This window comes from Takifugu rubripes, chromosome 16 (genome assembly GCF_901000725.2).
Source record: "Takifugu rubripes chromosome 16, fTakRub1.2, whole genome shotgun sequence".
Taxonomy (NCBI): Eukaryota; Metazoa; Chordata; class Actinopteri; order Tetraodontiformes; family Tetraodontidae; genus Takifugu; species Takifugu rubripes.
Genome location: NC_042300.1, coordinates 8,248,822 through 8,272,394, shown reverse-complemented (window position 1 = coordinate 8,272,394; position 23,573 = coordinate 8,248,822). Strand labels below are relative to the sequence as shown.

At 44.7% G+C, this 23,573-nt stretch overlaps 2 protein-coding genes and 2 long non-coding RNA genes across 8 annotated transcripts; 1 reads left to right on the top strand and 3 right to left on the bottom strand.

Moving 5' to 3' along the window:
* Positions 1–4,637: 4,637 nt before the first annotated feature.
* On the bottom strand, positions 4,638–9,131 carry zc3h14 (zinc finger CCCH-type containing 14). Of its 2 annotated transcripts, none has more exons than XM_011612052.2 (17): positions 8,978–9,131; positions 8,661–8,703; positions 8,470–8,584; positions 8,346–8,386; positions 8,035–8,206; positions 7,611–7,929; positions 7,307–7,470; positions 7,028–7,128; positions 6,795–6,947; positions 6,602–6,679; positions 6,104–6,254; positions 5,749–5,954; positions 5,492–5,627; positions 5,268–5,407; positions 5,088–5,170; positions 4,882–4,988; positions 4,638–4,806 (listed from the first exon to the last, which is right to left on the bottom strand). In XM_011612052.2, the coding sequence occupies exons 1-17, from the start codon at positions 9,011–9,013 to the stop codon at positions 4,803–4,805; spliced, it is 2,049 nt and encodes a 682-aa protein (XP_011610354.2). In that variant the 5' UTR covers positions 9,014–9,131; the 3' UTR covers positions 4,638–4,802. The 2 variants fall into 2 exon arrangements, with proteins under 2 accessions (XP_011610354.2, XP_011610355.2); XM_011612053.2 differs by having other exon boundaries at positions 7,307–7,467.
* Positions 8,558–21,321, top strand: LOC105417558 (androglobin-like). The gene is made up of 36 exons (XM_011612050.2): positions 8,558–8,610; positions 9,813–9,912; positions 10,035–10,127; positions 10,440–10,511; positions 10,764–10,940; positions 11,113–11,252; positions 11,527–11,613; positions 11,707–11,867; positions 12,324–12,400; positions 12,588–12,762; positions 13,049–13,127; positions 13,245–13,304; positions 13,450–13,585; positions 13,913–13,958; positions 14,512–14,623; positions 14,740–14,803; positions 14,880–14,981; positions 15,208–15,316; positions 15,451–15,592; positions 15,840–15,954; positions 16,055–16,213; positions 16,400–16,538; positions 16,747–16,863; positions 17,018–17,111; positions 17,756–17,887; positions 18,018–18,156; positions 18,249–18,436; positions 18,535–18,701; positions 18,863–19,020; positions 19,229–19,340; positions 19,699–19,832; positions 19,963–20,121; positions 20,206–20,296; positions 20,381–20,450; positions 20,528–20,735; positions 20,838–21,321. The coding sequence occupies exons 1-36, from the start codon at positions 8,594–8,596 to the stop codon at positions 20,982–20,984; spliced, it is 4,278 nt and encodes a 1,425-aa protein (XP_011610352.2). The 5' UTR covers positions 8,558–8,593; the 3' UTR covers positions 20,985–21,321.
* On the bottom strand, positions 12,274–15,586 carry LOC105417560 (uncharacterized). Its single transcript, XR_003891299.1, has 3 exons — positions 15,232–15,586; positions 12,541–12,738; positions 12,274–12,381 (listed from the first exon to the last, which is right to left on the bottom strand). It is a non-coding gene; the product is annotated as an uncharacterized lncRNA (long non-coding RNA).
* Positions 16,422–19,001, bottom strand: LOC105417559 (uncharacterized). 4 transcript variants are annotated; one of them, XR_003891298.1, is made up of 8 exons: positions 18,861–19,001; positions 18,586–18,706; positions 18,221–18,376; positions 17,575–17,668; positions 17,167–17,435; positions 16,978–17,078; positions 16,721–16,805; positions 16,422–16,562 (listed from the first exon to the last, which is right to left on the bottom strand). It is a non-coding gene; the product is annotated as an uncharacterized lncRNA (long non-coding RNA). The 4 variants fall into 4 exon arrangements; XR_965166.2 differs by having other exon boundaries at positions 17,167–17,292; XR_003891296.1 differs by having other exon boundaries at positions 17,167–17,668.
* Positions 21,322–23,573: the final 2,252 nt, after the last annotated feature.

The following is a 23,573-nucleotide window of genomic DNA, read 5'->3' as shown; positions in this document are numbered from 1 at the left end:
AATCAGTCTTGCCCATGCTCTCCTTCATCTCTCTCTCTCTCTCTCTCTCTCTCACACACACACATACACACACACACACACACAGAGTGGTGAGAATAGCCCTCTGTGTTAATTAGCTGTATCTGATGTAGCTTCTGGTAAGAATTTGAGTGAGTTGCATTAGACTGGAAGTCACATGTCTGCTGGAAAATGAGAGCCTCTCAGGTCATCTTGTAAACTCCAGGAAGGTTAATTATTGATAAAACCACCTGAGGTGTCTTTGCAAAACTTCCAAACACAAGTAACCTCGTGGACAAGGAATTTCCCTGCATTTATGGACTCTTCAGTCCTCCAGATGTTCATACTTCTGCCATGGCACGAACACCTAGTTCCACATTTCAAACGCAGGGCACTCCCTTTGGGAATTCAACTCTCAACTTGCAACCATCCCCTCGGAGGACGTAATGAATGTGTGCATTGAACGAAACGCTCTTCCTCTTTTTCCGGATGTCCCACATGACATCATGTTTCGGCTGAATCCTCCAGAGACGTCCCACGCGTCCTCATGGATGACTGGGCCCCTGCACAGGTTTGCTGGTGATTTCCACAACTGTGTTTTCGTCATTTGTGACACGACAGCTGTGCTAAAACGAAGCATCCCCCCTCCCAGGGGGGATGGGGGAACCACTCCAGGAGCCCCCCAAAACACTATAAAAAAACATTCAATATATGAATGTACACAGAGTTTTAAAGAGGGGCATAAAGGCATCATCGCACCTCCAAAAACTCACACTTGAGGAAAAATACCACCTTAAAGAACAAGATTTGATGTTGGGTGTAAATTTAAATGTCAAAATAGCAACCAATCGATTGCAAGTAGCTCAATTAGTGAAATGCATGAACATGTCACCTACTGATCTTTTCCTCAGAAAAAAGGCTTTAAATAAATCTGTTCCTCATAAAGGTTCTGAGAATTCTTTGCTGTTGCTAGAAATCCACAAATAGCAAACATTTCATATTTACCCTAAACTGTACCTGAATAACTGCTACCATATTGCCTCGACCCTGATAAAATGTGTTAGAAAGGTCCTTAAAATGTGTTAAAATAAAGTCAACGTGGATGACGGTGAACTTGCATGCGTGAGCTGTGGCATTATTTTCTTATTTGCCGCGTCACGAGGCAGCATTTGGTGGTACAACAACAGGATTTGGGAAAAAAAAGAAAGAAAAATAAGGATCAAAACAGCTTTGCTTGGCAGAACAGGCCTCCCACACAAAAACATGTTCGACCATCGCGGGAATTCAGAGGAGCTCAGGCGAGGGCAGACATTTGTAATGCGTGGCATTTAGCGCCGGCCAACACAGTCGAGGCCGTGTAAAGAAAGGAGAGAACGCCGAGGAAAGCTGATTAGTCAAATTCTGCTTTAAACAAGATGCAGACACAACGCTAATGTGAACAATCTTTGACATAGAGTGGCCCAGTTTCTGTGTTTATCTCTGTTTATCTGCTGATTACTAATAAAACACAACCCTTTTTGCCGCAATTAAACTAAAAGGCTTTGCATAATACAGCATTTAGGTTACTGAATGGTCCTCAGCGCTCATGTCGTGCTGTGGGAAAACCCACAAACAAACCATTTCTTTAGACAGAACTGCTAAGATGCCCTCATTTGTGGTCTCTTTTCCATAGAAGTGGCAGTGGGAGGTTTCTGATAAGCAGCCAGACACAGAGAGAGAGAGAGCGCAAGTGAAGAATCTCCTAGATGTTCAAATGTCAGCTTCATCTTCACTCATGACCCGCCTCTTAACGAAGGGGGCCTATGAGTCAGTGCAAAAAGGTGTAAAGTCCAGTCGGCTGCACTCAGCAGCTTATGTTACGTGTTAGCGATGTTGTATCCTCGCTGAATCTGTGATCACTGCAGAGCTGCCAGTATTGCTTGTGGTTTACAAATGTCAGCACACTAATTGTCAGTAGGGTTCGACCCTCTCTTACCCGTGGTAAGGGAGGGTAAATCCCCACCCTGGGTTTCATATTAGGTTCTAAAGCTGCTGTTTTGGAAAAAACATTTTCAGGTTATTCCAAAACACGGTATGTAGGCTAGTGCAAGTTGCAGCAGTGAACATGTGAGGCAACACCTTTTTGTTGGACGGCCTGCAGAAATATTTGATTCTGAACTACAAGTCTGACCTGATTTTTATGCGACAGCCCGCATTTGGTTTGGCAAAATAACCTGTAAACGTATTGACAAATTGCAATGAAATTATTTTAACGAACTGGGGGCACTGATCAAACAGGAAATATCATGATCTTTTTTTTTCTTTTACATACTTTTTACCCTTTTTATCTTTCACCCTTTTGACTGTAAAATACCCCAAAAACTTGATTTAAATTAACTTTTCAGTGTTGACAATGGGCCAAGGAACAGAATTACATTTTGGTGCTGTTCTGGATTCTGGAGGGAATTCCCAAAGATGTGAGGAAACAACCTGCTTAGTGGAGTTCTGTGTCTATTTTTCCTGCTAATTTTGCTACAAGGGGATTCGAAGCATTTCTGATTACAAGTTTTGTGACACTCATTGAAATACAAAGGATTTATGATTGAGCCGTTATTGCAGATAACATAACAGGACAATAAGAAGTTTCAAACAATTCTTCTTTGGCTCATGCAGCGTGAATGTCTTGTAATTGTGGTAGTCGTCCATGTGGGGGCGGTGCACAGCTGTCACTAGTACAGTCCCTTTTTTTATATACCCTGCTGCCATTATTTATCCACCCTCCTCTCTGAAATTAGTACCCAATGATCAGTGGTAATATATAAATGAAAAAAGTACGTTTGATAGTGTTCAGCGCCCTCTGTAGGTCATGCCGGGAATTAGCGAGTGTAATTGTTGTAGTTGCGGGAAACCTCCGGGAGGGGGAGCTGTACAGTAAACATACCAGCACATTTATGTGCTTAGTAACACTATTTTGATATAAAGGTGTGATGTTGTTGTCATGGTGAGTATATACACAAAAGACTGAGACCCGCTGTGTTACTCAGGTTGAACTACAGCGTCTATTCACGGGCGCGATCCCACTACTGAGCGGCACGGGGGCTTTGACCTGCTTCGTTTCCGACCTGGGCCGGGGCACCCCTCCTTAGGCGACCTGGTGATCCCGGGCTCCCCCAGGAGCACCATATCGATACCGAACTTAGTACGGACACCCGATCGACATAGTCCGCTGAAGCCCAGAACTCCTGAGCTCAAGCGATCCGCCAGCCTCAGCCTCCCAGTAGCTTGGATTACAGGCACGCGCCACCGTACCCGGCGACTTCAGCACGAGCTCACAGTGCTTTAGAGTTTCTCCGCTCTGTCTGACGTCATCAAACACCGCCGGTAGATAATGGAACTACAACTGTAGTTTTAAATAAACAATCTGGGTAATAGTTTAATTACTTAAGGTAGTTGATCAGAAACAAAGATTGTTTACTTTTTACGTTTGTGTTGAATCTTTGGACAGAGATTGGTTTAAGTCTATCGAATGTTCTTGAAAAGTTACATCAAAGAGGTAGAATGCCAACAAATACTTTATGAAGTTAGTTATTAGCCACGATTATTTTTGTCCATAGGTTATAGAGAATATAAATCAACCGGAGGTTTTAAAAAGGGAACAGGAAGCTCCTTAATGCCGTCAATTTGTGTTTTTCATTCCTGCAAGCCTTCCGGAAAGGCAACGTTGTGGTTGATGTAGTTGCAGAAATCCTCCAGGAGGAGGCAGTGTAGAGCAAGCAGATGGGCAAGCTTATGAGGGGTTTTCACTTACAAAATGATAAAGGGACGTGGCTCAAGCTATTGATGCACATAAAGATTTGATGTAGTCGTGTAAATGTGTTGTTATAATGAGTACAAAAAGACTGAGTCCCGCTGTGTTACTCAGGCTGAACTACAGCGTCTATTCACGGGCGCGATCCCACTACTGAGCGGCACGGGGGCTTTGACCTGCTTCGTTTCCGACCTGGGCCGGTGCACCCCTCCTTAGGCGACCTGGTGATCCCGGGCTCCCCCAGGAGCACCATATCGATACCGAACTTAGTGCGGACACCCGATCGACATAGTCCGCTGAAGCCCAGAACTCCTGAGCTCAAGCGATCCGCCAGCCTCAGCCTCCCAGTAGCTTGGATTACAGGCACGCGCCACCGTACCCGGCGACATCAGCACGAGCTCACAGTGCTTTTGACTTGAAATAAACCTACGTCATCACGCTGCGCGGTAGCAGCGCCTAGCGGCAGGGAGTGAGAATGCAGCCATATTGATAAACCCGAAGAAAACGTCCTTAGTTATCGTAACTCATGCCTTTATCGCAGTTAGGCTCATGCTTACATTCACAATCAACATCAGTCACAATAATTAGCCTTGGTTTTAGTTTCCCATCAAACTCAAAGACCTTTTCTCCCCAAACTCCTGCTAAATCAGAAACAATGTTGTCCAGAGCTCAGGGTTCTTGGGCCAGTGCCCGACCCCAAGACCAGCTTGTGGTTTCAGTAAATGTTCAAATTTACCACTTACCATTTACTTCACTATCAAGCTAAAAGTTGGGGCTCCTGGTTTGCAATAACAACACACTGAATAGACAATATGAAATATATCTTTAATCATAAAGAACAACACAGAGGACATTTAGGCACAGGCCATTGAAATATTTTAATTTGCAAACTTCTGACCCTATTACAAAACACCTCTCTTAAAAAAAAATTATAAATGATATGATAAAACAAAACAGGGGTGAGAATAAAACACATGATCACATTCCAAAGCTTCACGTGTCGATCCAGACATCTTTATTAGCTGAAAAGAGAGCGCGTGCATTTAATGTAATCAGCCACGATACTGACATGTTGTTTCAATCAAATATTTGTTCACCTGCTCTGTGATTTCATCCACTTCAGAGCATGTCGCGGAGGCAAAGACGTGGTCGGGTGGTAAAAGGTGCAACTGGCTCGTTTGCACATCCCCGCAAAGCGACAAGGCTGTTCACACAAGTCAGCACATTTAATACAAAATGAAATCAAGCGGCTTATAAACCAATTGTTATCATCACACAATCAAATCTATTTCTTATTTCTTACCTTTGGGTGATAAAACTGACAGTCAACATTCTTGCATTCTGGGAAGAAGCGACACACGTTTGCAACCTTGGCTGGCTGCGCCGCTGTGGACACGAGGATTGTGGTTAGAGAGATGCGTTGGTGCATGCAGTGAGTGGTCTGTGCATCTTGTGCTGAACCCACAAGGGTGTGAGGGGATACCTGGCCTGGGGAGAGCAGCAGCTGAGATTCTGCGACCGGCGTGAGTGAAGGGACAATCTGGTTTGGAGCACCGGGCATCAAATTTACAATTTGGATGGACAAAAAGGCATTTGTCCCCAAATTTACAGTTGGGAAAGGTCCTTTAGGGAAAGGAAAAAACATTAATTTTCATATTGGCTGATGTAGTGTGAACAAATGGTTGTAAGGAGAAATTAAATTCTCACTTGCACTGCATTGTTGGGTGGTGGTACAAACACTCGTCTCCGCTTTTACAGACAGGCCAGAACTTGCATCTCTCCAGCACTTTCTGTTTTTTTAAGGGGACGCCATCATCCATTACCCCGGCTTCCATCATTTCATCTGGATAAAGGACACGACAAAAAAAACCACAAATGTTACATTAAAAAGAACGTGCATTTCTGGTTAGAACTACAGAAAGGTGACAGGCAATTCCAAAACAACACGACTCTTCTCTCCACACCTTCTGGTGAGGTGGCACCTCCCAGCAGTCTGTGACGGATGCCAACTTTGGGCTCTCTCTTCATGTGGAGGGCCACATCTGTGACCTTCATGTGTGGTCTGACATCATCCAAATCCATCTCACAGTCCGAAAGATTCCCCAGCTGGGTGGGCACTCCATCTAATGTGACTATGAACTTGGGGCTGGCAGAGTTCACCGTTTCCTTACTAGTACGAAGCAAAAAAAAAAAAACATCACAAAAGATCAGATTTTTTTTAATAGGCCCACACGACAAACCTAAATTTAGCATCGTCAGTGTTGCAAACACATTTCTACCCGAGGTGAGTGGAACAGCTAACACGTTTGGTGTGTGTACCTTGACTGGACAGTGCGTGGAACAGCAGAGTTAACGTCCTCTTTGGCCTGAAGGCCTTCAGTTGTGGGAGGAGACATCTGCAGTTGTGGTCGACTCATAATGAAGGAACGGGTATCATCTGTCTTTGGCTTAACGCCGACACCATCGACACCTAAAGATCAACCCAAATATAAACATATAGAATTCATCCCCATGCAACACTCATAGTATTCATAACCTCTAAACATGCTGGATTTCTATTATTCAAAATTTGCAAACAGAAAAATGTCCCGTTTATTAGATTTGAAGGCCAACACAGCTGTAGTTTGCTTTAACTTAACAGTGTCTGACATTTATCTGGCAGCCATGACTGTGCAAAAATGAGAGACCGTGCGCTGTGATCACCAGTGATCCAACATCTTGGAATTTCTGTTGTCTGACGTGATGTAACACTTGAACTGACAAAATGAACTGCACATTCTCGGATGAAGCATATAAAACAATGGAAAATTAACCCACCATAATCACTCTGTTCACCTCCATCGCTGCTCTCTGCAGCTTCCAACTGCAGACGTGATTCTAACAACCGTGACGGAGCTAGAATGGTAAAGCAAATGTCAGACAACAAAGAAATAGTATCCTTGTATCTGAATAACGGGTATTATTAGCAATGTGATTCTCTTAATATTTGTTCTATTTTCTCTGCACATACCAGGGTCTCTAGTCTGAGGTAGTGCGGCAGGAGTGTAGGCCTGGGGAGCCAGGCTGTGGAGGTGCTCCTGGACCAGCTGGATGGCCGCAGTCATCTCATCTCTGTGTGCGGGGCGAGTGCGGGGAGCCACAGGGACCATCTGTCTCTGTGGTACTGAAGGAGAAGGAAAGGTCAATAAGAAAGGCAGATGGCAGCGGAAATGATCCTTCAAACCACCAGAGAAACATGAATACTTGTAGAAAAGGATGTTGTTTTCGTGATGGAGTCCTGAGCTTCGGAGATGGCCTTGAGAATCAGATTCCTGTTGGCTTGTTTTGCTGGAGGGAGAGTAGGTCTGACACAAGAAAAACTTGTCAAGGTCCAGTGAAGACTCAGTTGCATGAAAATATAAAGAAAGGTTGACATTAAAGAGTGACACGACACCCACTACAAATAAATTCTAGCTATCAAACTAGCCCAGATTCCATAGTGGATTAGCAACTCTGTCTACCACCGAAGGACTCAACACTGACTTGCGTTCTGGTTTGGAGGGTAGGGACACTCTGCTGGACACTCCTCTTCCTCCATAGGTGGAATCATCTTCATCCAAGTCATCGCTGTCCTCGTCTAAAGTTCTGCTTACGCGCACCACTGAACTCGCCATGGGAGCCTTACGTTTCCGTGATAACTCCTCCTGCTGTGCAAAGACCACACAACATAGTGCTATCGATCATTAACACCTGTATGATAACATTATCGGCAGCTACACTATTAAGAAAACATAGCAACTCTATTTTAGTGTATTTGTTTCTTAGTTTCTCAGTTGTCAAAGCGTACCTTACTAGACCCGGTTCTGAAACCTCTGCTTCTGCTTTCCTGATGCCTGAAGTGAGAGGGCCCCTCCGTGGATCGAGGCGCGTCTGCAGAGCTTACTGAGGTGTATTTACTGTGGCCTGGTCTGTAGATTTCAGCTGTGGGTCTACTGGAAGACCCGCGTGCCCGACCACGGTTGGTGCTTGTTTCTACAAGCTCCTCAGTGATGAGGTCATCATCTATCTCTGGTTTTATATCAATAACAGCTTCTGAGGATAGAGCCTCCATGAGGGGCTTAACAGCAGATGTAAGTCGAGAGGAACTCTTGTCAACGGCTCCTCTCCTGTTGAGAAACAAATGGTGTTGTTATGAGACTTAAGAATATTTCAGAATAACACAGAAATAGTTAGAAATAATGGAACTACATATATGAATTAATAGTTGGCACCTGCTTTCATGGGCAGAGCTCGATATGCGCGCTTCAGTCCTGTCCAAGTGTGAGCTGGACACCGTCAGTCTCTTTGACTCGTATGCTCTGCTCTCTTCACTGACAGACAATCGACCTTTTCCAGCTGCAGCATTTGTGTCAGACTGGAGCTGATCTTTGAAGGATTCAGGTTCTGCAAAAAGACAAGTTAAGGAACAAATGTAGGTGGCCTGAGAACCTAAATATCAAGTTAAAATATCAAAGAGTAAAAGGTTAACATTTCATTGGCCAAAAATCTGATAGCCCAGAATGTATAAAAGATTGTGACTTACCAACAGCAACAGTTCTCAACTTCTCAAGAACACCCTGCAGCCTAGAATTGAATAAAAACAGTGAAAAGAGAGGTTTTTTTTTGGCTTGGAACCCCAGAGGATACGTGCATTGTGTTGACCGTACCAGGTTGTAAATTTAGCCGTGTTGGTTCCAAGAAAAAGAGAAAGGTCATCGGCCATCTGTGCAGCGTTTTTCTTGTTTGCTACCATCACCATAATATAGTCTGGCAGTTCTTCGTCTAAAACCAATGAAGTCAACAACCAGGTTAAACCTAAGCTTCAAACATTAACGAGACATGTGCCTGTTATTCTCACCAATATAGGCGCCCAGCTCTTGAAGCTTGCCCTTAATAGCGGCCTGAAACAGACAAAAAAACATAATTTATTACGTAGATACTATTAAACAAATTGCAGATGTCCAATAATTGCAACTAAATCGCCCTTAGACCACCTTCATTGTGAGTGTTTATTCCTTGTAAATAAAAAACAAGCAACTGTTCAGGCTGCATATCAATCTGCGCTGGGGAGCTAACGTTAGCCGAGGAAAGTCCGCTAAATCGGCCACATTAAGTCAATATGTACGGCTATTTAATGTAAATAAATTTTCTTGCATAAATCGTAATGATACTTACCCTTATGTTTTTGCTTATCTCCGTCCCAATCTCCATATTTGCGGTTATATACAAATAAAAGGTTATGAAAGGGGCGACAGTGCGTTTAGCTAGCTGCTAACAGACGACGACAACGTAGAACACGTGGTTAACGAAGACAGCCGATGATGGCCGAACTAAGCCGAATGCACAGAGCAGAAAGAAATCGAGATTTATTTTAGTTTCGTCATTTTTGGCTGCGGCAAGTTATACGTGCAAAATGCACGTATGAACACCTTCCAAAACCTACTTGTTGCACGTGACAGACTAAAACTATTTTTGACCAGTTAAATAACGTCACAGTTAGCGAAGGTAACATAATCATGACATTAAAACCAATTCAGTTTGAAAAGCAATAGACCTAAAAGGACAGGAAACTTCAAACCGTCGTCCTTTTAAGTTCCCTGGCCTTGAAAGCATAGTAAATTGTAAGCCTTAATAGGACAGTGGTAAAGACAAACAAGAAAAAAAACACACAACTCCATGAGCTACTTTGGTTTTTTGGGGGAGCAGTATCTTGAAAATTTATCCAACCAATATGTCTAAGTCACAATCAAAGAAAAAGGAGTCCAATAAAGGCTCTTCACCCAATCATCAGACAGAGTAGGCTTGACAATTGTCTGCTGCAGCTAGACATTATGTGCATTATTTTTATATCAGGACTGAATGTTTACTCTGTTTTATTTAGCACACACTAATTTGCACGCCATTATTTCAAACTACCCAGAAAATGTCATCAAGATTATTCATTTTTAATAATTTATTTTTCGATGTTTTATATGACATTATGTAAACTTGCCTGATATTTTGAATCCAGATTAACTATTTGGCCTGAATGGAATGATGCAGAGATCAGCAAGGAGAAATGGGACTCAAGTAAAGGAGCTGAAGATGGAAAGAGCAACAGGAACAACGATGTAAATCTGCTTTATAAAATGACCTCAACGCAAATAGACCATTACGATCAGCAACATATCATATACGTCAACCTTCAAATCTATTTTAGATCAGGTAAATTATATTCTGCCTTTGCCTGTAGCCACAATTTGAAGATCCCGAGGGGGAAATTTCTCTTCCTGCATCGCTGAGAGTGCACTCGTGGAAGCGTCCTACAGACTTTATTATCAACAAGGTACATCTGCAGCTTCTAAGGGGCTCAGAGAAGGCAGCGCTCTTTCAGTGGCATTTCCATTACAGTACATTGACAAGAATGGTTTAAATTTGAGTTGGCATAGATTAAGACATAGTTGGGTCTCGTAGCGGGTAGTGAACCCCCCGCAGAGTCTTGGGAGTATTATGACGATACAATTAAGGGGAAAGGTAAAAGCTACATTGGCACTATGCCAAAGTCCTGATAAATGTGTGTTTAATGTGAGGGTGATAAATTTCCAGGTTAAATTCAATAATCTGTACGGACTATAAACAAAGCTGTGTCTTATTTTAGGATCCTTCAGTTGTCAACAATTACTCAACGTTTGACCTCATCACTGCCAATGATCATCTGCTTCGCAGTGAGGTTAGTTTATTCTTAATTTTTTTTTTCCTATTAAAGGTTCCTTTGACTCTAAGTTAGATACAATTGATCGCACACTCGGGAAGCATAAACCAGAACTCAGACTGGGCAACATTTGAATGACAAAAATGAATTACCGTAGTCCTGTCTAACGTAATGCCCTGTTGAGTTAATAAATGATATATAAGGTAATGAATGGATTTAAAGATTTGTGCTCAGTTGTCAAGACTCATGATTGCTTTTCCTTTCAAAAAGTTGATGAGGTGGATCATCGCCGAGATCTATATTGTTTGGAACGTGTGCAGCTGCGACTCTTCAGGAGAAGATGGCTGGAGACCCTGGCTGCACATTTACTCTCTGTGTAAGGCCACCAATGGACATCTGCCGCTTTACAACAGTTACGGGAAATACGTGGTCAAACTCTACTGGATGGTGAGTTTGGTGCACACAAATACACCTGTGGGGAATTCTGGCCCCGAGGAAGCTTTATTTCCTAAGTTCTGCTCCCTGCATTGCTCTGCATTATCTATGTGTAGCCTTTGGATTCAGTAACGTGATCAGCGCTGCCAATTTTTCAGCATTCTGTCTCTTGACTTGACTTCAGGGCTGTTGGAGGAAGATAACCATCGATGATTCCATGCCGTTCGATGAAGAGAACCATCTTCTCCTCCCTGCCTCCACCTCTCAGTCGGAGCTTTGGCCGATGCTGCTGGCCAAGGCTCTCGTTAAAGTGGCCAACACAAAGTGAGTTTCCGTACACTCCGACGCAAACATTTCACCCTCAGTGTTAGGAAACTAAAAACACACTCCAGCTTATCCTAAACTGGACCCGACACTTTCAAACACACATTTCAGATATCAACATATGAAACAGAAGGCAAACCTGTACTCTACCTCACTCACAGCAGCAGTGGTACTTAAATGATCTGTTGCGCTGATATATTTATATTTTTGTTTCGCTTCATCAATCTCATTAGTGTCCCAATGTGTGTGTGTGTGTGTGTGTGCGCGTGCATAGTGTCATACTAGAGTTGTCTGGAGAGATGGGTGAGCTCACATTTACCCAAATGCTGACTGGCTGGATTCCACATGTCAGTACTCTAAAGTAAGGCTGACTAATAATGGTATTTGGAGCAGTTTGAGTGCATCATCAAATGTTCGAAAATGACAGTAACAGCCTTTTTAAAACTCCACTCAGGTCTTTACATGTGAAGAAAACCTGGGATTTCTTACAAGGCAGCATCCCTGAATTTAAACATCCAGATGAGAGTTCGTCAGGCATGAAGCCTGCAAATTCAGCAACAGGGAGAGAATCCAGGCTTAATAAGAGGCCACTGCCAGGGCTGGCGAACAGTGAAGGTCTGAGGTGTACATGTGTGCACAGGCACACAGAAATCTAGATTTCACAGTTTGCACATTTAATCAAGTTACTCAGTTAAGCCGTTTGTCCATTAAATTGTGGGCAAGACATACTTGAAGTTTATTAATAACAGTTTGAAGAGTCAGACCTACTGTATGTGGAACATCAAATGATTAGGACATGCAGCTCTGCACATATCCCCAAACATAAATAAAACAACAGAAGGTGCAGCAGTAGAGTGAATTATATGACCCCTTAGGGGCAAAAGAGCCTCCCAATTCACATTTATTTGAGGGACAAATGCCCAACTGGAACCTAATTTATAATGTATTAAACATTAAATACAGCAGCAGCTATAATTGGTTGGTATGAATTAAATGTTATGTCTGTCAAACTGATGAAACCTCTTATTTCTGCATGCATTTATTCATCAATCCTGTCCTTGTGTGTCCCAGGCAGTGCAGGGATTGTTGTGTGTGCCAGCTACTATCCTTCACAGCCACACGGCAGCTCCTGCGGGACAGGACAAATGGTAAAGTTCTACTGCTTCTTAAATGTTCCAGGCTCTTCTACCCTTGAACTCTAACTTCAAAGATTTTCCCCAATTGGGGATCAATTCTTAACCTAGAAACTACTGGGAAAACTATTCTTCTAAAATGATGTTCAACAAACATGTGCATATGTTTATCTCTGTAATTAATGTTCATGCTCATGCACAGACTGTGTCGTCAGAGGTTCTACGTCAGTACGGCCTCTCCCTGCTGCGCAGCCACATCGTCCTGCTAACGAGGACCCGGGCGTGTCCGCTGGAACCGCTGGCTCGATCTCCACCCGTGCCCCGATGGAAACTCTTCCGCATGCCAAAAAGCACTGTGATCATGGACGAACCACAAGGTGCGCATGAGAAAATATGATGGGAAAAATAGTCAGGAACAAAATGTAGTGGAGGAGGAAGATGGAGATGTATGGAGGGGAGGATATCAAACAAATGGAAAAGCATAATACTTGATTGAGTGTAGGTGAATGTCATAAATAAATATGACTAGAATGAGGGCTCATACTGAAGATTTGGAATCGGCAGCACAGAGGGCACAGGTGCCGGAGATGAGAGATTTGTGAAATGAAAATGAATTCAGACATTGTGGCAGGAATTACGAGTTCTCCTGCGGTATTTGTGCAGAGCCTCCTTCATCAAAGCCGGAGCAATTCATCGAGATCGCCAGCTCATTTCTCTCCAGTGTCAAGAGCACCCCAGAGCTGTGGGTACCCCTGAGATTATGTCAGACTAAGAGTCTTCTCCCTGCTCCTGCTGCTGCCTGCTTTTCAACTGCAGCGAACTATTTTGATGTGGTTTTTAACTCTGTTCTCTGGTGAAGGGTGAAGACGAAAACCCGGTGTCCAAAAAAGTGCATTAACACCCATGACCTCAGAGATCTGTGAGTAATAGTATGGCGACCCACAGGGAAGCCATGAAATAAGTGTTTCTGATGTTTAGCAGCGTTAAAATGGACATAGAGTTGAAACACCCCTGGCTCTGGCTAATTGTCTGTATAAATTAACACAAGAGTCTTTATGTGTCAGGGAGGGCAAGCAGAGAAAACTGTCCTACGGATCTCCTCTGGTGTCCATCCTTGAGAGAGAGGAGACTGATTGCGAGGAAGAGACAGAGCCCGATGGAGCTGAATGCACCACAAAAAGAACAACAGGCAGCCTAAACGTACGTGAGGTCAAAGGTCGCGGACAATGATGTTAAATGCTGCCACAATTCTACAGAGACCACCAAAGTTAGGATTTCATACTGGATAGAAAAACAGGTTGAAGAACATCGTACCTGTTCATCAGTGTCTGACAGTTGATGTCAGAGCTGGTGTTCACTGGTGGGGATTATAACAGGGGAAGAGGCCTCACTGTCACAATTAACAGCGTCTCCTGTCTTGTGGTGTTCATGGAGAGCCACAGCTGGGGTGGCATTATTAGAGATGGAGGCCTATTTCTGGCAGTGTCCATCAGCAACTCACTGCTGCTTCTCTCTCTCATCCTCTAGGCGACTGCAGAGTTCAACGAGAATTTCACTGGTTCCATCTCCAGTGGTAACAACTCTTTTTTGTCGAGTGGGCTCTATTATTATTCTGTTCAGTTTTCATATAAGCAAATGAACTTAATCTACACAGGAAACTAAGTAACATGATGAGAAACATTTGTCCCTTCCTCTGCTCGTGCTTGGATTGGTCAGCCGAGTTAGCAGACCGCCGCTGTGCTGCAGCAGAGACACTGAACCGCCTCAGCCTTCTGAAATGATTTCTTGCTTTGAGAAGTCACTGGGCTTGAAGCATCTCTTGTTTGTGTCTCAGTCTTGCACTACATGCATTGAGACGGTGGGAGTCAGCGAGTGGGCATATGGATGTGCATGTGTGCACATTATGTGGGAGGCTGGCAAATTTGGCTCACTGTTACTGAAAATGATTTAAGTCCAGAATAAGTTGCCATGAGTCGCAAGAGACTGTCCTGTTTGTTCTTTACATTGGGCTTAACACACGTTTATTATTCAGACATAAACTGAAATTATAATCCCGCTCCATGTGAATAATGACATTTAGAGTCAGGGATCTGGCCGTATGAGCAAACTGTGACTGAATCTTTCAGATCAGCCTCAAAACCCAAACCTGAGAACTAAGAGACAGGGCTCTTCAGCTCCTGCCAAATGTGCTCTGCAGGAGGTCTGGGTAGATTTGGATGACTTTACTAAATGCTTTCAGTAAGAACAGCACAAGCACAAACACACAAATATTTACACTTCAAAACAAGTGTATCAACACAATGGATGTTATTATCACTCAGCCCTTTTTATCAAATTTAATCTTGTACTTCCAGTTCACTGGTGGTTTTCCACAAACCCCGGATCTACCCACACCAGATCCATTTGTCTCATTTTAAGGTAAACAACCGGTGACTAATTCATGCGCACTCCTCGTATAATTTGTTGTGACTTTCTCCCTGTACTGTGTCTGCAGAGCTCGGTCTTGTCCAAAGCAGCAATGGACCTCAACACTCTCAGCTCAACACACTCTCCCACAAATGGACCCTGTGTCATATCTGCAGTAGCCAGCCCAGATGTGAGTCCACACATACATATACAACATTCTTAAGATCTGCTCATGAGCACGTACAGAAACATGATGCACAGTGTGTATTTAAGGACATCAGGGACACCTAAATAGTTGATTAAGCAGAAGATATGCAAACGAGTATCCTGGTCAGAGAGACAGACATAGCCCCAGAGACCAATGTTGTAGGTTGTTTTCATGTGTGTGTGTGTGTGTGTGTGTGTGTTTCCCCTAGTGCCCAGAAGTGAGAGGCACTCACTTCTTGTGTGTGGACACTGTAGAATCTTCCCAGATCCTCATCAGCTTCTCTGCTCTGAGTCACTGGGGCGATGCATCTGGAGATAGTAAGAATCTACAGCTGTGCACGTGCACTTGCACACACATGTGACACATACAAGATATAAAAGCGTATTTTATGTGTGAATTCATCATATTTGTGATATTTTCCCACCTTCTCTCACCTCTCGTCGCACCTTAGAGACAAAAATGCTGCATGCTGCGTGCAGGTCTGCGGTACTAGTCGTCATGCCGTGCACGTGGAAGAGCCCGCAGCCGCAGTATCCAGTTCTCACCATCAAGACCACCTGCTCAAATGCAGCCATGCTTGACTTACCCCCGGGGTGAGGATAATTATAGCAGTTTTCTATCCTAACAGGCAGAAAAGGCTCCCTGAAAGTGATGTCTAGGATGGAAAACCTGGCTGGATTTGGGCTCCAGTGTAGTGTAGTGTGGTAAAAACTGCACTGGTTTCTTTGTAGTAGAAATCCAATCTATATAAAAACACGCTATTTTAATTAGGTGCTAATGTACTGTGTGGTGTTACTTCCACTACAGGTCAGATACTGAGTTTTCTGTCTCTTCTTCCAGACGACACATGTTGTCCTTCTGTGCAAAGGCAACAGTGGGTTACCATCTTCATCTGTGCAGCATGACACCTTTCACCTTCGCCGATGAAGAAACCATCGTGTCCAACCTCCCCAAGGTCGTAGCGATTCTTTAATATCAGTTAATGAGCTCACAGAAAGAAGTTTGTTGTTCTTATATTGTTACTGTTGTTCTTATATTGTTACTGTCTCAAACAGGAAAGTGCCCTTTTCATGGATCAGGCCTTGTCCATCTTTAGGGCACTGTCCAGAGTAGTATCTTCTTTCAACAATGAGCAGGAACAGATAGCAGCCAGAAGAATGCTGGCGAAGTCTCACTGTCCCCAAAGCAGCACCTCTCTACGAAAACATGACACGGTAACTGGTCCAGTGACATCCAATAAGACGCTTAACACTTGATCTTAAGTGTGTTTAGCATAGCTGCTGTCATTGCTCATAACCGTGCAGAAACATCATTTGTTTGCATGGTTGTGGCTGTTTAAGTTTTCTCCTGTAGCAATTAAAATCAGAAATGAAATGATATTTATGTGTGTGTGTGTGTAGGTGTTTAGCCGTGCTGTTGACCATATGGTGTGTGGGGCGTTGGGCAGGGAGCTCACAGCTGAGGAGCGATTTGCTGTATGTTCCCTCACAGCCGACCCTTCACTCCTGTACACTGAACAGACAGAACCTCCTCCCGCCTGTAAGTCCACCCTGACTCACTCTTCTAGAGGTCAAGGTCACACATTAGTACAAGGGTCTCTGTCTGTTGTGGGGTAAAATGTCATTACAAATGTCTCATTACTCTTAAAAAATAGAGCCAACATGCAGTAATTCTCATTTTATAGTAGAATAATGTTCGTTTTAGAATAAACATTCAATTACCGGTATGTGATTTTGTTGTTTTAAAGTCAGCAAAAGCAGGAGCGACAGGAAGCCAACGGACCCGGTGGTAAAGGCAGCCACGACACTGCAGGCGACAGACAAAGGGCGTTTGGCACCAGGAATCCTTAACGCCTCCAAACCAGGTAAACTATTAAAACCATTTTAAAAGATCTGGAAACAACCCTCAAACAAGGTCAGCTACAAAATCTGTTTTTTCATGTGTTGGACATGAATTGTGTGTGTTTTTTCCCCCTCACTCTCTCCTCTGGGTTTGTGTTTGTTGCTCATGTCATTCAGGCACGAAAGAGAACCTCAGTGCATCAAAGATCCTTTCAGACATGTGGCCCAAGATTGAATCCTGTGCAGAAGAGAATGCTGCACTGTTGCTATGGTAACAAACAAACATAACCACTGAGTATTCTGAAACTTCCCTCCCATCAACCTACATTTCTTTAAGCTCGGATCAGAGCAGCTCGCTGATGCTAAACATTAGCGTTGCTCCCTCCATCATGTTCAGCAGACAGCATCTGAACAGTAAGTGGGATGAGTTTACCAGCTGCTGCATTTGCCACCTGTGGACAGATGGATAATTTGAGGACAGGGGCAGATAGATATAACAGCCAGCCTTACAGATACAGATGTGTCGACACGACATCATGCAAGAGTCTCACTGTTGCACCCCATGCCAGGATTCTGCTCCCTGTGGGGGGTTTGTCTGGCGGGAGAGATAACTCCACATCGTGATCCATCTGCTCTTTATATGCTAGAAGCAGCTAACAGCATCTGGCAACTGTGTGTGTGATCAGAGGCTGGAGATGGGCTGTTGCGAGTCTCTGAGTGTGTGTTTGTCTCACCTTTGAGAAACATCAGGTCCAGTTGATGTCTTGGGGGTCAGATATAGCGAAAAGCCCATCAGAGCAGAGACAGTACGATGTTTCAACTGGTTGTCTGGCAGAGAGAAAAGTTTATAGCGAAGCCAAACCCACGTCTTCTCTATCATTCTCTCTGTGCTCTTAACTGTCCAAATGTACGCAGGTATATTATTGACCACTCTGGGAAGAAGGCCAACTTGTACGGCTGTCAACAGGACAACTGGTCCAGACTAACGTTTGCAGATTACAGTGTGCCTGTTCCAACCACGGCTGACTCCTGGGTTCTGCTCTACAGGTTAGACAATATTCTTCACCATGCTGCGTCATGGTGTAAACATCCAGCCATCGGGATATTTCCAATCCTCCAACAACTGCGCACAGTTATTTAGCCACAAGTGTTGTTAATTTCTTTGTTGTGCGTGCAGAGAGGTGTTCCTGATCCCCAAGGCGATGCCGCTGGCAATAAAGGTCTATTCTCCGAGTCCTCACTTTCTGCTATACATCGTAAATAACGACACAGTAGAGGAGCTGGACATGCTGTTCAACATCTATCAGCCAAATAAGGTGGCTGACGTACATATTTCAGTGGCCCTGCTGCGTTTCCATCCTCACCTACAGTATCACTCACAAATGTTAGCGGTTCCATCTCTTTTTAGAGGGGTTACACCTTTGTCGCAGTGGCAGTCTCGCCTCAAACGCCACCCGATGGCGCCGAGTGGCGAATGCGCTTGATCGGTGAAAAGAATCTCCTTCCCATCCTGGCCCACGAGCCTCCTCTCAGCACCTTCACAGCGAAAGAATTGCAGGATCACTACATTCCCAATGAGAAGAGCATCGTATGTCGGTGAGAGGGACGAAGGATAGCACAGCTTGTAAATCGGAAGGCTTTGATTATTCAAAGCAGAGGAGCAAATCCACTAATTAACGGAAACTCTTCTGCAGGAACTCGGTTCAAGTGAGAGCAGATGTCCTGGCAACGGTTCAGTTCCAGACCTCCAAGCCAGATGTAACGGTCCGTTTGTCCATTCTGGACCAGGAGAGGGAAGTAATCAGCAAAACAGGGAAGGGTCATGTGACAATTCCTGCATTCTTCTTCCTGGCCAACAAGGGTGAGCTGTAATCACAGAAATAATAATTCAATAGTTTAATATCCGACTTTATTTAAACGCCCTCAAATATGGATCCCTGTATTATTTCTGTTTATGTGAAACACTTAAAATGATCCTAGAGCCGTGTCTATGTGATGTCCTCTTCCATTTTTTACTCACAGACATGAAGGTCACTGATGGAGAGAAGCAGGACACGTCTCCCACCCAGGTGGAGGGGGTCAAAGTGTCGGACGCTTCCACACAAGGACACCAGGACGACGTCACCTTTGGAGCAGCAGCATCCCCGTCTGACCGGCTGCAGCCTCCCACCGAGCCTCGGGTCTCAGCTCACACTCCCTCTCTACCGAATGCGTTGGGTCGTTTGTAAAGTCCAGACCATCAGATTAGTTTGTTTCGTTGGGGGGCACTAGTGGCAACATTGCAGAATTAATTTGTCCTTTGGTTTTGGAGGCTTTTGGAGTCCACGCTCGTGCACGTGCATGTCTGAACTCGGAGCACCATGTGCTGACTCTGTTTGTTTTTCCCAGGATCATAAATATGTGGTCCGAGCTGAAGTCCTGTACAAGAGCTGGCAGTTGGACGAAGCCGAGCTGACATTCGTCCAACAGCTCCGAGAGTCACAGAGGAATGAGATGAGAGGTGAAGTTAACCACAGCTGAGGCAGTGACACTCCCCAAGTTTCCCTGATGTTCTCCTGCTTGATGAATCCACAGTTGCGAAAAGAAACAGACCTTGAATCAGAAGAAGTAAATGCTACCGCTCCAGTTTCAGGGGCCAAGCAGACACTGTTTGGGCTCAGCCTGTTAATCACACACCGAATGAATCCAGCTGTGTCCAGATTACAGGCGTACTCCCTTGTCCCTGCTGGTCGTTTTACCTGGTGTTTGGTGTAACAGCGCCATCCAGTGCACGCGGAGCAGCACAACACATGCGGGATTACATGCAGGAGTGCTTTATAAAAAGGGCTTTTCTAACATTTTCTTTATTTTCATTTTAGCAAATGAAGCTGAAGACATGTCGTCATCCCTTGACAGAGTGAAGCGGGACGGGAAGGCGGCTGCTTCAACAAAGGTCAAAGCTAAGAAGGGGAAGCCAGTTGTCCCCCCCAAGACGGAAGCAAAAGCTGCTCCGGTAGGATGGCAACAATGACTCCCTTTATATTATTTAAGGTTTTCTTCACAGTCTTATGTTATTGTGTCAAAACATAGTTAGAATTCCAATTTTCTGAGGTTTAGTGACCTTTGGTCCGATTTGATTGTAGCAGGAACTGGATGTGACGAAGCCACACTGGACGCTCCGCTTGGTCATCGATCAGAGCAGCGAAGAGAGCATAGACGTGGCCAAAGACACGGAGAGACGTGATAAGATTAAAGCTACGAAAAAGGCCTGGGAAATGGCCGAACCGGGCCGCTACAGTAAGGTAACCCAGAGGTTTAATACATGAAGGTTTATGTTCATTATGTCCTTAGCCAATCCTCACTAATGATTAAAATTTCTTCTTTAGGCTTCACAGTGTCATTTCAAGTTTCTGAACCAGGTCCAACAGCAACTTATTCGTAAAGGTCAAGAGGATGTGGACCAGAAGACAGAGACTGGTACTATAACCTCAGTTAACACTTCCTGCTGCGTATTGTTGCAACCTGTTCAGGTGCTCATTTATTCCCCTCCATTTTTAACAGCTTCCAGGTCGGACAGTTTGTTTGATTTGTCATCCTCCTTTCCTCCCCTGGACCTCACCCCCTTCATCAGGTGCTCCATCGCTCTCTCACATTCACTCTAAACTCCCTTTAATCTCACTCACACTCACTTATGCTGTATGTCTGCAGACCCAGAAAGGATTTTCCCTCCCTCGAGCGGTTGAACGCAGAGGAGGTCCGGCAGGGGGAATGCTTACAGAAGATCCAAACTTACCGGCTGGTGCGAGAAATCATGCTGGAGCAGCAGAAGAAGCAGCGGCGAAAGAGGAAGGAGATGACAAGACTGCAGATGGACGTGTACGCCAAGATGCAGGTCGGTGTGGACGAAGAACTGCTGGTGCGAGCTGAGACAGTGAGGAGCATCTGCCGTCTGCTTCCTCCCCCTCTGGTCAAACATCAGATTCTAAATTTGTCCCGTGTCTCTCCATCTTCTCTTCAGGCAGCCAGGCTACAGGAGGGGATGAGATTTTCTGAAGCTCTGAAACGAAGGAGTCCAGTGGCCACAGATACGAGGACAACAGAGAAAGTCCAGAAACAAAAACCTGCTGCTGGCCAGCTGCCGAAGAAACATGGCAAGAAGAAATAAAGCTGAAAGCGACCTGGCTCTAATTCTGGTTTCAGCTGGTAGAGGCAGTTTGGACCCAATGACCTTCTTGTCCTTCTGCCTGAGAACGTTGCTCAGATCTGTGTGGTTTTAGCGCCCCCTGGCGGATACAACCCCCCCTTCATCCACTATACAGTATTGTAACCATCTCTGTTCACACATGTAAAAAGCCATTACCCTGCATCACTCACATCTGGACTTGATACCTGCAGACCCTTGATCCAACCCTAAGGGCACAGGGTGTCATGGCGGTGCAGATTGTAAAGCGCTTTGAGGTGAACAATGTTATCTTAGACTTGAAATAAATAATGAATCAATACATTATACTCTTCCAGTCAGTTCTTGACTTCTTGACCTTCAAGGAATGCTAGATACAGCCTAACTTTTTAGAATGCCACTGATCAATAAACTGGAACCCTTGCTGATCGGAGCCAATGAGAGCTATTCTCTGCAAGGCAAGGACTGCGTTGCACAAAGCAACACAGGTTGGCGACAAATCTGGAAATATTGCAGCTGTCACGAATCACCTCAGGGAGAACCTGAAAAAAAGGTCGCTATGTGTTGAATGTTTAATTGCAACAGTGTTTGCCAAATACAACAGTGATGTGATAAACTGAGGGACATTCCTCTTAGCTCAGCATTGATGATGCAAATCTAGGAAGGTTCACACCCCAGGAAGTCAGATCAGCTGAAGGATCAGAGAGAAATTAGAAATGAAATTGGACGAGGACGACAGCTAGTGGCCACAGAGGGTGATATAATTTCCTTCAGGGGTTATAAGGCTGCAGAGGACCTTCATTGCATCTTATCTCCTAATCTGACTCCAACAGACGAATGCTTTACAGACAAATTACAGCTGCGGTGATGACAGGAAACAACCATAAGTGTGCGTTTGCGGTCATAAAAAAGAGCACGAAAGTGGCAGGATATGTGGCTCAGAAACGTGCTACAGTGAACGCAGCAGCAGCGTCATCATCCAGAAACGGCCACCGAGATGCACGGATAAAGAGTTACGTGAGAAGGAAGGCTCTGAAAAAGAGTAATTGTTATAAAAAGATGCTAAAAAGATCAGCCCTGCTAAGCCAGAGCGTTCTCTGTGCTTTAAAGTGCACAGCTGGGACGTTGACCTTTAAATTTCTATCTTCTCTCTTTTGTCTCAGACTGGCTGTCATGAATCAGCCTTCATCAGCGGCCTTTAACCCCTCACAGAAGATCCTGGCCATTGACATCCAGAGGCTCTTGAACAGGAAGCCGTTTATCACGTTCTGACAAACAAGTCAGAGCCAGACCGTTAATGTCTGGTGAACATTAAAACGTTAAACTGCACCCTGGACTCAGCTGGGAGCTGATGCGGAGAACAGAGGACGGGGTCATGTGATCTTAGGCCCGACTTCCCTTTTCCTTGAAACGCTGAAGAGGCCTCACTTTCAATTCAGCTGACAAACTTCTGTGAATTCTTTAAGCTCAAGTGCCTTAATGAGCCCAGTTGTGGTCCCCTGAGACGGACCACAGCGGCGCACCGCTCTCATGTTACCGCCAGGATACGATCCTGCCTTCAGGCCTGCAAGGGGGAAAAGAAAAGGATGGAAAGGTAGAAGATCACAGAGGAAAAATGGTTGACAACGCTGCTCACAGGAGGGTAATTCATAGCACCTGTCCTGACAATGTCCAGAAACCGGATCCGGGCCTCCCCGGCCCAGGTGACACCTGTATGAATGAAGGTGCCGCAGGTGGAACCCAGTCAGGCCGAGACAGCTTGTTAGCTTTGCAGCACGTCGCCTGACTGATGTGAGCAAACCTCCAGAGGAATTACTGCTCGGTGCTCGAGTGTGTGGTGGGTCACACGTGCAGCCGAGTGTGTAACTACGCGTTTTTTACTTCAGCTGTGCAGAAAGTGAGGAAACACTTGACTGCACCCAAATGCTGAAGGGTTAAAACACTTTTGGGGGCATAGAAACTACGAAGAGGAGGCATTTTTAGCTAAATATTTTCATCAAGATCACATTGGGCCAACTAAGATGCAGTTAATGGAGGAGTTAATGTGCTTACCCTTCATCTACACCATCAAAGCTCTAAAATCCGCCCAGCTGACAGCATAGAACATCAATATAAACAGTGCAACGTCGACAACACCCTCTGTAGCAACACCAGGAACACGTGACATGACATGTACCCAGCTGAAGAAAGTTCAGCTAAATGCTATAATTAACACAAACAGTGATGGAGTGACACAGCTAAATGATGTTCTATACTTTTATTAAATACTCCCCCGTTCCACTTTCCGACTGGTGTCAGTTACCGGGTTTGTCCACAAGATGGAGCTGTTCTCTCAGGCACCGAGTAACACAGCAGCTAAACCAAGGCGAGGTCTCCTGACTTTGGGGCAGAAAAGCAAAAGCGGGCGAAGATTTATGGCCGGTCTGTTGGCTGTTGCCAAAATCTGTTAGAGGTTCAGCAGAGGGACTTTGGATCGGAGTAGGTTGCACAGCTGGAAACACTTTCAGTTCTCGGGCTGTGTTGTTGAGAAGCGCAGGCCAGGGTTTGAGTCTGTATCTAACATTCGGGACTTGA

Excerpts from the sequence above, each read along its gene's own strand:
- LOC105417558 (XM_011612050.2), top strand. Across the intron at positions 14,982-15,207 it reads CTGCAGTAGCCAGCCCAGAT|TGCCCAGAAGTGAGAGGCAC; the intron begins GTGAGTCCACAC and ends TGTTTCCCCTAG. Across the intron at positions 16,864-17,017 it reads CCTTAACGCCTCCAAACCAG|GCACGAAAGAGAACCTCAGT; the intron begins GTAAACTATTAA and ends CATGTCATTCAG.
- zc3h14 (XM_011612052.2), bottom strand. The coding sequence starts at position 9,013 with ATGGAGATTGGGACGGAGATAAGCAAAAACATAAGG. Across the intron at positions 7,129-7,306 it reads CCCTCCAAACCAGAACGCAA|ACCTACTCTCCCTCCAGCAA; the intron begins GTCAGTGTTGAG and ends TTCTTGTGTCAG. Across the intron at positions 4,989-5,087 it reads GTCAGTTTTATCACCCAAAG|CCTTGTCGCTTTGCGGGGAT; the intron begins GTAAGAAATAAG and ends TTGTGTGAACAG.